General features: G+C 36.5%; 1 protein-coding gene across 4 annotated transcripts in view; it reads right to left on the minus strand.

Annotated features, from left to right (window-relative positions):
- LOC144960646 (U4/U6 small nuclear ribonucleoprotein Prp3-like) overlaps nt 1-13,286 on the minus strand; it is a 38,463-nt gene extending 25,177 nt beyond the window's left edge. Inside the window, exons 1-4 of one of the 4 annotated variants that reach the window (XM_078893893.1) lie at nt 12,784-13,286; nt 6,848-6,960; nt 2,330-2,485; nt 482-589 (exon numbers count right to left, since the gene is read on the minus strand). In XM_078893893.1, the coding sequence (XP_078750019.1) occupies nt 482-589; nt 2,330-2,485; nt 6,848-6,960; nt 12,784-12,928 (522 nt within the window). In that variant the 5' untranslated portion in view covers nt 12,929-13,286. Of the gene's footprint in view, nt 1-481; nt 590-2,329; nt 2,486-6,847; nt 6,961-12,783 lie in introns of those variants that run through there. The other 3 variants (XM_078893894.1, XM_078893895.1, XM_078893897.1) reach the window with 3 other exon arrangements.
- Nucleotides 13,287-13,726: the final 440 nt, after the last annotated feature.

Genomic DNA, 13,726 nt, shown 5'->3' on the forward strand with positions numbered 1-13,726 from the left:
TCCAGACCGGAGTTTTGGCATCACTGTACAGTTCATAACAGATGATTTACAGGGAAAAAAAATATCACCACCCAAAACTAACACATTTGACTGTTTCCCTCCCAGCCAGGGCCCGGACAAAACCAAGTAATCTCATTCCAAGACAAAGACAGAAAGCAAGTTGGATAACAGATATAGGGAGATAGAAGCCCTGCCCACTATGGGAGGTAAGAACCCCACCCAGTTGGTTGCTATGATAATAAGTGATTCAAAAAAATAAAATTAGCCCCTTACACAACGGCACCATTAGATCCCGTCGCCTTGGCATTACACGAAAGAATATAGATAAATCCATCAAACAGGATGTCTGATGGCAACAGGAATCACCCATGTTGTCCAAACAGGGCTGAACCCGGACCTTCTGGATCACAAGTCAATCCCATAACCACTCAGCCACTTTGTCCCCCCCCCCGAGTGATTTAGAGTTGAATATATCACTGACCTGATTCATGTGGGATGGCGGTTGAGGAGGTGGAGCTGGCATGGTAGCCTGGAGCTGTGCTTTTCTCTCCTGGATCAGTTTCTGAGCATTGGCCATCATTTCTTTAATCTGTGAAGTACAACAAGCAGCGATGATGGGAAAATATAAAAAATAAAATTAAAGAAAGATTCTATATGAAAAAAAAAAAAGAGCTTATATATGGCACAATATCTTCTAAATCTCTTACAAAGGGTCCCTGGTCAACAGTAAATCGTAACACATAGAATGAGACATGACGCCTGTTAGGCAAGATTACAATTTTTCAGACAAAGTTTATGGCCAGGTACTCATTTTACACACAAGTAAAGTGAGAGAATGTGAGTAAAGAGTCTTTTCCAAGAACTCAACTATGCGTAGAGCGAGGCTCGAATCCAGGACCTTCCAAAAAGCAAGTGTCATACCACAAGACTGCATAGCCGCACAATTGAAGATTGATCAAAAGTTTAATCCGAGGCTCTGACAAAAGATTATCTTCATAAAGTTTCAACGGCAAGGACAACAATATCAAGTCAATGTGAAAAATTATGCAAACATGACAAAGCCACCTCCGACAGTCCCAGATTCACTCTCAACTGCTGGTGCAGCTATGTGGTCTAGTGGTATGACACTCGCCTTGGGATCGGACAGTCCTGGGTTCGAGCCTCACTCTGCGCATAGTTGAGTCAGTCCTTGGAGAAGGCTCTTTACTTACATTCTCTCACCATACTCAGGTGTAAAACGAGTACCTGGCTGTTAACAACGTTGTCTCTGTCCGAAAAAATTGTAACATCGTCTAACAGGCGTTGTCCCATCCTCAATGTTAAATGTTGCTGTTGGTCAGGGACCCCTTGTAAAGCACTTTGAGTACATTTAGTGAATATTGCGCTATATAAAAGCTCATTTAAAAAAAAATAATTTTCTTTTACATATCCCAAAGCTCCAAGTTTACTCTCCTCTGGTGTCCACATCTCACAGTCCTGTATTTACTTTCCACTGATTTCAACCTCCCACAGCCGATAATAATGTTACTGTGAAAGAAATTGCTGTACAAGTATTTCACTTGTTGCAGTGGTAAAATCCCTTCAAAAACAAAGGAACAAACTGAAAACTGCATAGCTAACGAAAGCTATTCCTAATTAATCATGTTTTACGCTCAAGCCTGGAAAATACAAGGTGGCTGGTTCTATCAATTTTTGTTCAGTTGCACAAACACAAAATCTGGAAAAACCGCAAGAAACTGCCAAAAGCAGCAGATTTTGTGACCGGGGATTTTTCTGCCATGCTAGATTACATTTTGTCTCAAAATGTGTTTTAAAATCCTGAAGCTAAAAATTTAATCAAAACTGAAATGCATTTAAATTCATTATACAAATTACAAACCCATTTATGAACAAAAAGGGAGGGATAAGTAAACTAGCAAGAGTGGCCTCACAACTCCGAGCTTTATACTATAGGGAAAAGGCCAAAGGCGCCCATCCAGAAGAATGTCTTTATTTTTATCATCCATAAAAACTCATACAATATACAAAATACCTTGTTGTAGATTAGGAATAATTACAATCAACTTGATCTTTCAACAATAAAGAACAACTTAATCTAAATAAAATATTTTGCATCCTCAACCTTTGATTACACACCATTCCGTTATCTTCATTCTCTATAACTAACTGGCCATTCTAACTCTCTCTCTCACCAACTACACACTCTAGTCATGCACCGGACACTCACTCATTCAACCCCGATACACTCAAGTCATGCACCGGACACTCACTCATTCAACCCCGATACACTCAATGGTGACTATAATAGTGACCAGTTTTCCCAACATACTTTATCTGGGGTCAGGCCTCCTGCACCTGGGTCAAGATTGGGTAAGGTATTGATCAGTTTGGGCTTGACCGGTGTCGGGTTGGAAGCAGGAATCTCCACCTCAGGAACATCATCGTCAATGAACCGACGACGCTTCATATTCTCATCCTCTGCATCCTGACAAACAAATGTTTACAAAATACAAAATTGATATTGTAACAAATTTCAACAATAGAATTAAATTCTCATAAAAATTGAAATAGAAAAAGGCTTTTTTTTTTTTTAAATGACTGCCAAAGTTTACAATTATTGGTGCTTATCACTCAAATGGGACAGCTTGGCTCAGCGGTATGGTCTTTGCTTCCCCCTGCCTAAAAGAGAAGAGAAGAGGCCCCATCCTGAGTTGTTTTTGTCTAGCTTTTAAGGGTTTTACAGTGACTGCAACACATTTAGGTCATGTCAGTGCCAGTGAAAAGTTTTAAGGGCCATTCCACGTCAAGTGGACCAAGGGTGGGAACCACACCCCTTTTGATTTTCCTCAAACTTGGCTCAATTGAAGATACTTATGAGACATGAACAAAACCAAATTTTCAGTTCAGAATATGGATATTTGAATTTTTTATAATTTTTTGAAATTTTGAACATTCCAACACACAAAATATTAAATCTAAAGGAGCTGGATATCTTTTTTCATTGATACCACCCTGATATATCTGAATGAGTGTGTAGTCTACAATTATTGAACTGTTAATGCATTATTTCGCACTTTTTTCAAAAATAAGTAAACTGAAAGCAGTGAATTTATTAGCTTTTAATAGTTTGTCATAAGCCAAATATTTTAAGCTTTATTTGTTATTAGTATATAAGTCGATTTTGGGGGGTTTAAACAATTAATTGAGTTATGCCCCTTTGTAACTTAAGATTGAGATACTTAGGTTCTTTGCAGGTGATTTTTACCATGAAGCATCTCAAAATACAAGGAAAGCTTCCATGTGCTTATAGAAATAGTGTATCTGCATAATATATTAAATTTTGAAAAAAATCCGAGCCGACATCTTTGACCGTTTTGAGTCTTGAAGATGGCAAAAATTTGCGATTTTGGTGAACGTTGCATTACGCCATGCGTTGCTGTTCGAGAAATTATAGTACCAGACCCATGTTTTTGCTATATTATGTTGGACCATATGTTATTTATTGATATACAAATGATCAATGACCAAAAATGAAACATTAAAGTCATGAAAAAAAATATTGAAAAAATTCATTTTTTTGCCGAACAGCACGGGGAGCCATATTCAAGGGCATATAACTCCAAAAGTTGATAAATATTTTCATTTCCTTTCAAATAATTGTATTTTATGCTAAAAGTTGTACAGGATTACCATATTTGAAAGAGTTAGCTTGATTAATAAAAAAGTTATAGCCTCTCAAAAATGGACCCACGAGCAAATCTGATTTTGACGCCAGGGATGCCACCAGGCAAATTAAAAAAAGCCTGAAAACTTGCGCGGACGAGATACAAATCAATGTCAAGGGCTTCGTAGGGATTTGAAAAATATCAAATTTGGAATATTGTTTCAGTACTTATTATTGCAATTGAGAGCAAATAACACACAAAAGAAAGGAGAGTTAACAGTTTTCATATTGATAAAATAAGGTGCTGAAAACAAAATATAGACAAATTATATAGCTATCAGGGGTGAGAATGACTGGTCACATAAAAGGAGAAAATTTTTCATTGTGAAGATCATGACCCACTCATGCAACCATAACCTATAAATTTGAACTTCACTCAAATTCACTGAGATGCGATCCAAAATTTGTCTCGCAGCAATTCCTGACACGACTCGGAGAATTTCAAAAGTTGAAAGTGTAATTACATTTGGTGGTTGTAGTAGGGATGATGATGTGGTGGTGGTTGTAGTAGTACTGGTCGTATGGATGATTGTGTGGTGGTGGTTGTAGTAGCTGTGGTAGGAAGATGATGTAGTGGTGTGTAGTAGTAGTAGTGGTGGTAGGGATGATGATGTAGTGGTGGTAGGGAGATGAGTGGTGGTTATTGTAGTAGTAGTAGTATAGTAGTAGTAGTAGTAGTAGTGGTAGTAGTAGTAGTAGTAGTAGTAGTAGTAGTAGTGGTCTTAGAGATGATGATGTGATGGTGGTGGTTGTAGTAGTAGTGGTGGTAGGGATGATGATGTGGTGGTGGTTGTAGTAGTGGTGGTCTTTTAGAGATAATTGTGTGGTGGTGGTTGTAATAGTTGTGGTAGGAATGATGATGTGGTGGTAGTTGTAGTAGTACTGTGGTAGGGATGATGTGGTGTTATTTGCAGTAGTAGTGTTGGTAGGGATGATGATGTGGTGGTGGTTGTAATAGTAGTGGTGGTAAAGATGATGTAGTGGTTTTGGTGAGTGTTTTTCATTCAGTGATAATAATAGCAATTTGTCAAAAAGGAGGAAAATGTCTCCGTCTATCGGTCAAACGCAAGCAAAGTGTAAAAATAACAGGAACATAGTTTTGTATTGGTATTATGTAATATATTACTATTCCTAGTATAAATCCATTCTTATCATTAAACATAAATTTACTTTTGTAAACATTTAATGAATTGTCCTTTCCACAAGTTAAAGGCCTACAATGTTATTCAAATAAAAGGCCAGAAAGTGTAGTTTTGTTTTGATTTTTACTTTATAAAGCAGGCTACAATATCTTTTATTTTTTACTGAAACCTAGTGATTATTCAGCTTATAAATACAACCCAGGAATCTCACAAAAGCCATAGTCAAAAGGTAAAAAGACAGAAGAATAAACTAAGCCAACCCCCATTGCTTTATTCTAGGCTAATGTATTATCTCTGTATAACCAGATGATTTAATGGATGGTTGCGAAAGAGAGAATAATTTATGAATTGATCTTAGGAATTCTATATCAAAAAAAAAAAAAAAAAAAGAAGAAAAGAGAAATGGAAAGAAAGGCAAAGGGAAAGAGGAAGAGAGAGAGAGAGAGAGAGAGAGAGAGAGAGAGAGAGAGAGAGAGAGAGAGAGAGAGAAAGAGAGAGAAAGAGAGAGAGAGAGAGAGAGAGAGAGAGAGAGAGAGAGAGAGAAAGAGAGAGAGAGAGAGAGAGAGAGAGAGAGAGAGAGAGAGAGAGAGAGAGAGAGAGAGAGAGAGAGAGAGAGAGAGAGAATAGATTTGTCCCTCCCCTTCCCCTTCAACCAAACCATCAACTACTAGCTAATCAAAGAACACCACTGGTCGTCTGTGTCAATTGTGACATCTGGTGCCATTCAGTCTGGCCCGACGTCATAAAAACGGGACAGTAACTAAATTTCACGAGACTATTGCACAGGTGTCAAAATATGACATAAGACATAATGGTGATTTTGTGGTTTTGAGGGAAATGTTTCACACGGCAAATTCAGTGATGGGGATGGGCGGAGATAAACTACCGCGATTTTTTTCTTCTTCTTTAAAAAAAAAAAATATTCTTTTTTTGAATAGTGATGAGGGACAAAAACCGGAGGTTCCGATTAAAACCGGCTGGTGGTAAAAAAACCGGATTTCCGGCTAAAACCGGAAAAGTGGCATCCCTGTGACGCGTTTTGAGACAAAATTTCAAAAAATTATAAAAAATTCAAATATCCATATTCTGAACTGAAAATTTGGTTTTGTTCATGTCTCATAAGTATCTTCAATTGAGCCAAGTTTGAGGAAAATCAAAAGGGGTGTGGTTCCCAATTTCCGAAAATTTGGTCCACTTGATATGGCCCTTAAGGGTTTTACAGTGACTGCAACACATTTAGGTCATGTCAGTGCCAGTGAAAAGGAAGCAAATGGGATAGTCAAAAACATTTTTAAAAATTCTAGATTTACAAAAGGGAACATATGAAAATTCCAAGAGCACACTTTCAGTGTTCATAGTTTGAGATCACCTAAAAGTCTCATTCAGACATAAACACAGGATCCCACTAACAGGAACACACTCAAAAGCTTACAAATCAATATATATTCAAAACACACCAACCCCCCCCCCCCTCCCCCCCCCCCCCCAAAAAAAAAACAAACAAACAAACAAACAAAAAACAGTACATAACAGAGATGATTTACAAGGGAAAAAAATCATCTTCCAAAATTATAACTATTTACTTGACTATTTCCCAACCATACAAACTTTTCGGCCAGGGTCATGACAAAACTTAAGTAATCTCATTCCTAGGCAAAAGACAGAAAGCAAGTTGGAAAAAAAAAATTATTAAGTGACCTCTCTATGAGTATGAGAGGTCAAAAAAATCCCACCTAGCCACCCAGAGTTAAAATTTGGCCAAATTTGTGATTTAAAAAAAAAAATCTTTGTGTACTAATGGCTATGTGGTCTTGTGGTGCGACACTCACTTCTGGATCGGAAGGTCCTGGGTTTGAGCCCCGCTCAGCGCATAGTTGAGTCCCTGGAAAAGCCTCTTTACTCTTTAAAGCGCTTTGAGCAAATGTAGTGGATATTACACTATATAATAGCTCTAATAATTAATTTTAATTGGTACACTTACCCTTCTTCTTTTCTTGGCAGCTCTTCCCCCCTGCCTGAAATCATCATAGACATTGAAGACTTTGTCTGTCAAAGTGGATGCTTGCTCCCCATCCAGAATCAAGGACAGCTTGTCTGTGAATAAACGAGACTCACAGAATTATAACAAAGACTAAGTATGTCTAAACAAAACTGCCCTCATTTATTTGTTTTTTTTACTCTAAGAGAGACAATACTCTTGTCTGTAAATAAACGGGACTCACAGAATTATAACAAAGACTAAGCATGTCTAAACTAAACTGCCCTCATTTATTTGTTTTTTTTTACTCTAAGAGAGGCAATACTCTAAAATTAAAAAAAAAATATATAAAAAAAACAAAAAGAAAAACACAAAGAAAATAAACATATTACATATTGTTTCCACAGTTTTTATTCCCACAGCAGATACTTTGGATCCAAATATTATTACAAATGTGGTCTCAACAACATGGATTCCGAAAGCCGAGCCTCAAACAACCTGCAAGTATCGGTAGACTATTTAAAAATCCTTTTGACTTCAGCATTCCATAAAGATAAAACACAAACACAATTCTGCAATGCATGCTAGCAACAATAAATAAATACAAAATACCAACAGATCATCATTTGGAAGTTTAAAAATACCAGCTGATGACAGCAATTACTCCCATGCATAGGACAACGGAAAATCTAGGTAGACAGTCGATAACAAAAAAAAAAATTAAAAATAATCGGTGTTTTTATGCACCTCCGTTGATGGTGTCTTAGCGGATCGTTTTTATGCACCTCCGTTACGCATTCCACTCAATTTCATCAGCGATGCTGTGTTTCTGACTGCACTTGGACATGGCAAAAGTTATATTGTGATATCTGTAGTTACGTCATTGTTATTAATTTTTTTTAAAAATAATTATAATCTAAAAAATCGAAATTTAAAACCAGAAAATAGAGGTTGCATTGAGGGTAAAATAATTATTAAATGTTACAAACAGTCAGGTGACTCCGTAGTGCAGTGGACAAGCTGACAGACTCTAACCTTGAAAGTAGTGTGTTCGATTCTCATTGTAGACGTTAAATAAAAATTTATTTACTTTATTGAGAAAGACATCATTTTTGTTTTATTATTATTAATAATTATATTTTAAAACAATAACATCGGTACCATTCAATGTGTTTTCGACATGCTTTTTCTTTTGTAAACGTCAATTGTTATTGTTTTATAATATTTTATCATTATCATCAGTGCAATCGTTACCGTGTCTTTGTCTTTTTATTGTGTGTGTGTTTTTAAATTTTTTTTTTTTTTGTTTTTCAAAAACTTTTTTATCATGCTTAAAAAAACTTTGAATTTAATTTTCTAAAATTATTTATCTATTTGAGATCAGTATTTGTGTGCCATGTTTCTGTTTACCTTTGATTTTTTAATTATTGTAATTATTATTTAATTTATTATCATTGTATAAATGTACATCAGTAATCACTAAGCAGCGTGCTAAACTACAATCTAAAACTATTTAAACCTTGCAGACGTATACGGGTCTATTCACAGAAAATAAGATGAGAATCCTCTTTTTTTTTGACTGTGGGTCTATGTCTGCACCGCACGTTTACACCCCCAATGACGGTACTTAAAAATGGTTATTCTATTTCCTGTCCCATCATTGCTTATTCACCTTAACTATGCCATTCACGCATCTCTCATTTGTCCTTAGTGAGTGTCTTGTCGTGTTTTGCTGATAAAGGGGAAACCCAAAACATCCACATCATCTGTGCTCGTCTAATAAAGTGAGGCTTACAATTCAACATGTATCATTATATTTTCCTTGGAACTTCAAGCACCTACATTTTATTTATTAACCAGCACCACCAACGATGATGATGATTATTATTATTATCATCATTACTATCAGTACTATTATAATCATTATTACCACTATTTTAATTAGAGCTGTAACCTAACAATAATTGCCTATTTGGACAACAAAGATTATTATTATTATTATTCTTATTATTATTATTAATTTTTTAAAAACAAAAAATGTGCGTTTTTTTAACACCGCCAACAGAGGTGCATAAAAAAGTTGCGTTTTTATACACCTTCAATAGAGGTGCATAAAACGCTGTGATTATCCCCAGACACCTGTCTGGGGATAACCAAAATCCCCAGACATATATTTGAAACTCCGCTCCTTTAAACAATTATCCACATTCCAGAATATGGAATGTCTCCAAAATGCACATATAAATAAGGAGAGTTAATAAAATATCTATAAAAACATAAAATTAACCAACATTAAATCAGTTGTTACTACATATACACAATATGCGTCGACTTCGAAGTGGGTGTCATGGCCGAATGGTTTAGTCGTCTGCCCTGGATGTTTTGCCAGAATCGACGTTGTGGGTTCGAATCCTGGTTCCGCCACTTTTTTTTTTTTTTTTTAATTTCGTCTTCTTTTCTTTTTTTTTTGTGTGCGAGTCTATTCTTTTCTCCTTCTTGTTTGACCTTTTGTTCCGTTTCTGAGCATGAATTTCTTAAAATTGTCTTTATTTTAAAAAAAAATTATTGTTTGTATTTCTCTCCTCTATCTGAACAATTGGTCGCTCTCTGAATATTTCTGTTTGTTTGCTTTTCAATTATTTATTCTTTTTAGACAATTTTTGAGATCTGATGGGGACGAATATGACAATTTGCTAGAAACTAGAAAGGAAGAGAGAGAGAGAGAGAGAGAGAGAGAGAGAGAGAGAGAGAGAGAGAGAGAGAGAGAGAGAGAGAGAGAGAGAGAGAGAGAGAGAGAGAGAGAGTTAAAAAAAAAAAAAAAGAGGTGGGGGGATGGATGGGACCTTTATCCTTATCCCCTGCACCGTTCTGTAAAAAGAAGACGGAATGTAAAAAAAAAAAAAAGAGGCGGAACCACAACGTCGATTCTGGTAAAACTTCCAGGGCAGACGACTAAACCCTTCGGCCATGACACCAACTTCGAAGTCGACGTATATTGTGTATATGTAGTAACAACTGATTTAATGTTGGTTAATTTTATGTTTTTATAGATAATTTATTAACGTTCCTTATTTGGAAACATTCCATATTCTGGACTGTGGATAATTCTTTAAAAGAGCGGAGTTTCAAATATCTGTCTGGGGATAACCAATTTTCGTTATCCCCAGACAGGTGTCTGGGGATAATGACAGCCTGCATAAAAAAGTGCATTTTTGTACACCTCCAACGGAGGTGCATAAAAAACGCACCAAAAAAATAGACGGAAAAGGCTATTCGGACCCGAGTCTGAATTGCTTCCCGTAGCAATTCGGACTAGAGTCTGAAATGCTTCTTGTGACAATTCGGTCTTCGTAAACACACACACACACACACACACACACACTCATGAGTATCTCTAAGTCATTAAAAACAGAATAATCACACACACACACACACTCCACCCCCCCCCCCAACAACCATTTCCACAACCTAAGAGCCGGCGGCTTTTTCTCTTTGATCTCGTATCACCATGTTCTCCCCTGCGTCCAGCGCCTAGGTCGTTTGTGGGTTTTGGAGATGTTAATGTCTACTTGAGAAGTCGCTGGTTACTCCCCAATCCCATTACCAGTTGATCATTAATTTTCTCTCCGTATTCAACCAGTGCTTATTTTATTAATAGGCACCTAGTCCAGTATTATCTAATAATATTATTATTAGACGGTACTCTGCACCTACCCCAGTGGCGGGGCTCTATTGCATGGTTTGCCGCCAAGAATCGCCTCTATTTTTATATTTAGAAATAAAACAGCATTTTCTAATTTAAAAAGAATTAGATACTGCCTTTTGTCAAAGCCCGACCCATACTGCCTTTTAAATAAAACGCTCAAAGCCCAAAGTCATATTCTTTTCCTTTCCCCCCACTTTTTCGCGGCCACAAATGGCAAAATATATAATGTAGATATGTCACGAATGTATCTTTTGCAACATGCTCATGGCAAATCAAATAAATCTTCCAACACAAAGACACTCTTTTATCTATGCGAGGGCAAATTGATTGTTAACGTTAACAATAGCGACTACAATTGTAATCTCCCAAAGACCACGAATATTTAGATTGTTTTTGTTTTTTAAGTCGCTTGCAACACATTTAGGTCATATCAGCGCCAGTAAAAAGGGAGAAATTGGATAGTAAAAAGTTCTAGAATTACAATTAAAAAGTACCCAAGAAAAAGTAAGACAAAGGGGAATAATAGATCACCGCTTTTGAAGGTTAGTCATCTTCGGGAGTTCTAAAACGTGACTTGCTCGCTCACTCGCCCTCCTGCCGACTGACAACTTACAACTGAGAACACAGACTAGGAGGGCCTGTATTCTCTATGACTGAGAACGAGCACCTTCCCTCCACCCTACCACGCTTCACTTTCGACCCATCGTCCACTTCTGACACTTCCTGTGATTGCGCAGGCGCATTGTGGCAAGAGTCCGAATTGCCACGAGAAGCAATTCAGACTCGGGTCCGAATTGCCACTTCGAAAATAGACATTAGAGCATGGAAATGTTTCATGGTCACATCTCTAAGTCTGTTTTCTCAACTTGTGACTTGTGCCTATGCTGTACGCAGAGAAGAGAGAGAGAGAGAGAGAGAGAGAGAGAGAGAGAGAGAGAGAGAGAGAGAGAGAGAGAGAGAGAGAGAGAGAGAGAGAGAGAATTAGCAAGGATAAAAAATGTCTTTTTGACAACCAACATTAGGGGGCCATTCCATGTCAAGTGGACCAAATTTTCGGAAATTGGGAACCCACCCCTTTTGATTTTCTTCAAACTTGTCTCAATTGAAGATACTTATGAGACATGAAGAAAACCAAATTTTCAGTTCAGAATATGGATATTTGAAATTTTTACAATTTTTTGAAATTTTATCTCAAAACGAGTCAAAATCAAATTTGCTCGTGGGTCCATTTTTGAGAGGCTATAACTTTTTTATTAATCAAGCTAACTCTCTCAAATTTGGTAATCCTGTACAACTGTTAGCATAGATTACAATTATTCGAAGGAAAATGAAAATATTTATCAACTTTTGGAGTTATCTGCCCTTGAATATGGCTCCCCATGCTTTTCGCCAAAAAAATGAATTTTTTCAATCTTTTTTTTCATGACTTTAATGTTTCATTTTTAGTCATTGATGATTTGTATCTCAATAAATAACATATGGTCCAACAAAATATAGCAAAACTATGGGTCTAGTACTAAAAATTTTCGAACAAAAACGCATAGCGTACTGCGATGTGCACCAAAATCGCAAATATTTGTCAACTTCAAGGCTCAAAATGGTCAAAGATGTCGGCTGGGATTTTTGTCAAAATTTGATATATTGTGCAGATACACTATTTCTATAAGCACATGGAAGCTTTCCTTGTATTTTGAGGTGCTTCATGGTAAAAATTCTTAAGTTACAAAGGGGGATAACTCAATAAATTATTAAAACCCCCAAAATCGACTTATATTACATTACACAGATAACAAACAAAGCTTAAAATATTTGGCTTATGACAAATCCTTAAAAGATAATAAATTCAATGCTTTCAGCTTATTTATTTTTGAAAAAAAGTGCGAAATAATGCATCAGTTCAATAATTGTAGACTACTAGACTACACACTCGTTTTGAGACAAAATTTCAAAAAATCATAAAATAAAAAATTTCAAATATCCATATTCTGAACTGAAAATTTGGTTTTCTTCATGTCTCATTAGGCTAAGTCTAAGTATCTTCAATTGAGCCAAGTTTGAGGAAGATCAAAAGGGGTGTGGTTCCCACCCTTGGTCCACTTGACGTGGAATGGCCCCTGGGCTAAAACTGTCTCAACCAAAAAATTAAGTTCTCACTCTCACACGCACACAACAAAAGTGATAACAGTATAGTCGTTAAAATTAAAAATCAACTCTTACTCCTACTCTTACTCACCAACTGTTTTCCGTTTGTCGATTCCTGTGCTGATACAGTTGAGAGCTGCCGACACGACAGAAGGTTCGCTGAATCCAAGAAACTTTTTGACCGTATCATTAAGCAAGCCTTTTAGATCTTCGATATCCCGATTTGACAAAGACATTTTGTTTCAAACAGTGTAAGAAACAATTATGAAACAGTAACTGAGTAACACAGAACTAGTTGTCGATAACTGGTCACTTTCGTTTTGGCAAAATCAAAGGTTCGGTTAAGTGATAAAGGCCCCAGTTATTATTAATATTTGGTAATTGGGATTCAATAATTATCATAATAGATCAATTCAATGACTGGCAGTTGATTGTCAATATACCAATTTGTATGCTTTCCTAAGATGATCACATTTTATCGGCTTTTGTCAGTTTGTCATATTTCAACGCTGTTGTTGATTTCATTCCATGAAAACAGGGTTGCCAGATTATTTTTCAACAAAATGCCAGGGGAAGACTCAAAAATGCCAAAACACTCAAAAAAATGCCAAAGTCTGTTGACTCCCACCCCCACTAAGAAAACTACTCACTTTTGATAGACAATTTACTATCATATCCTGGTGGCTTGCGTGTTTTCTTTTCTTTTTTTGAATTATACTAAATTTCCTGTTGGGGTAATTTTTTACCTACTGACTACTAAGTGGAGTGCTAAACCACTACACCACGGTTGGATTTTGGAGTTAAAAATTAACAGGCGACCATGACCATACACGAGTTTTGCAGGAGATTCCCAGAAAACTTACGAGGATACTTGTCGAGGGCTGAATTTGAGTGAATATCTGAGGGAGGCAGGGCTAGTTCAGGGTGTGAGTTTTAATAGCAAAGTTTTCCGATGTGAAGAGATTTGTTTTTACGCGTTTAGAAATAATTAAGTAAAGGTGTCATTTGAAGTATAATATACAAGAAAAGAAAAT

Source organism: Berghia stephanieae, chromosome 15 (assembly GCF_034508935.2).
Source record: "Berghia stephanieae isolate SIO BIC M18660-M18661 chromosome 15, UCSD_Bste_1.3, whole genome shotgun sequence".
Taxonomy (NCBI): Eukaryota; Metazoa; Mollusca; class Gastropoda; order Nudibranchia; family Aeolidiidae; genus Berghia; species Berghia stephanieae.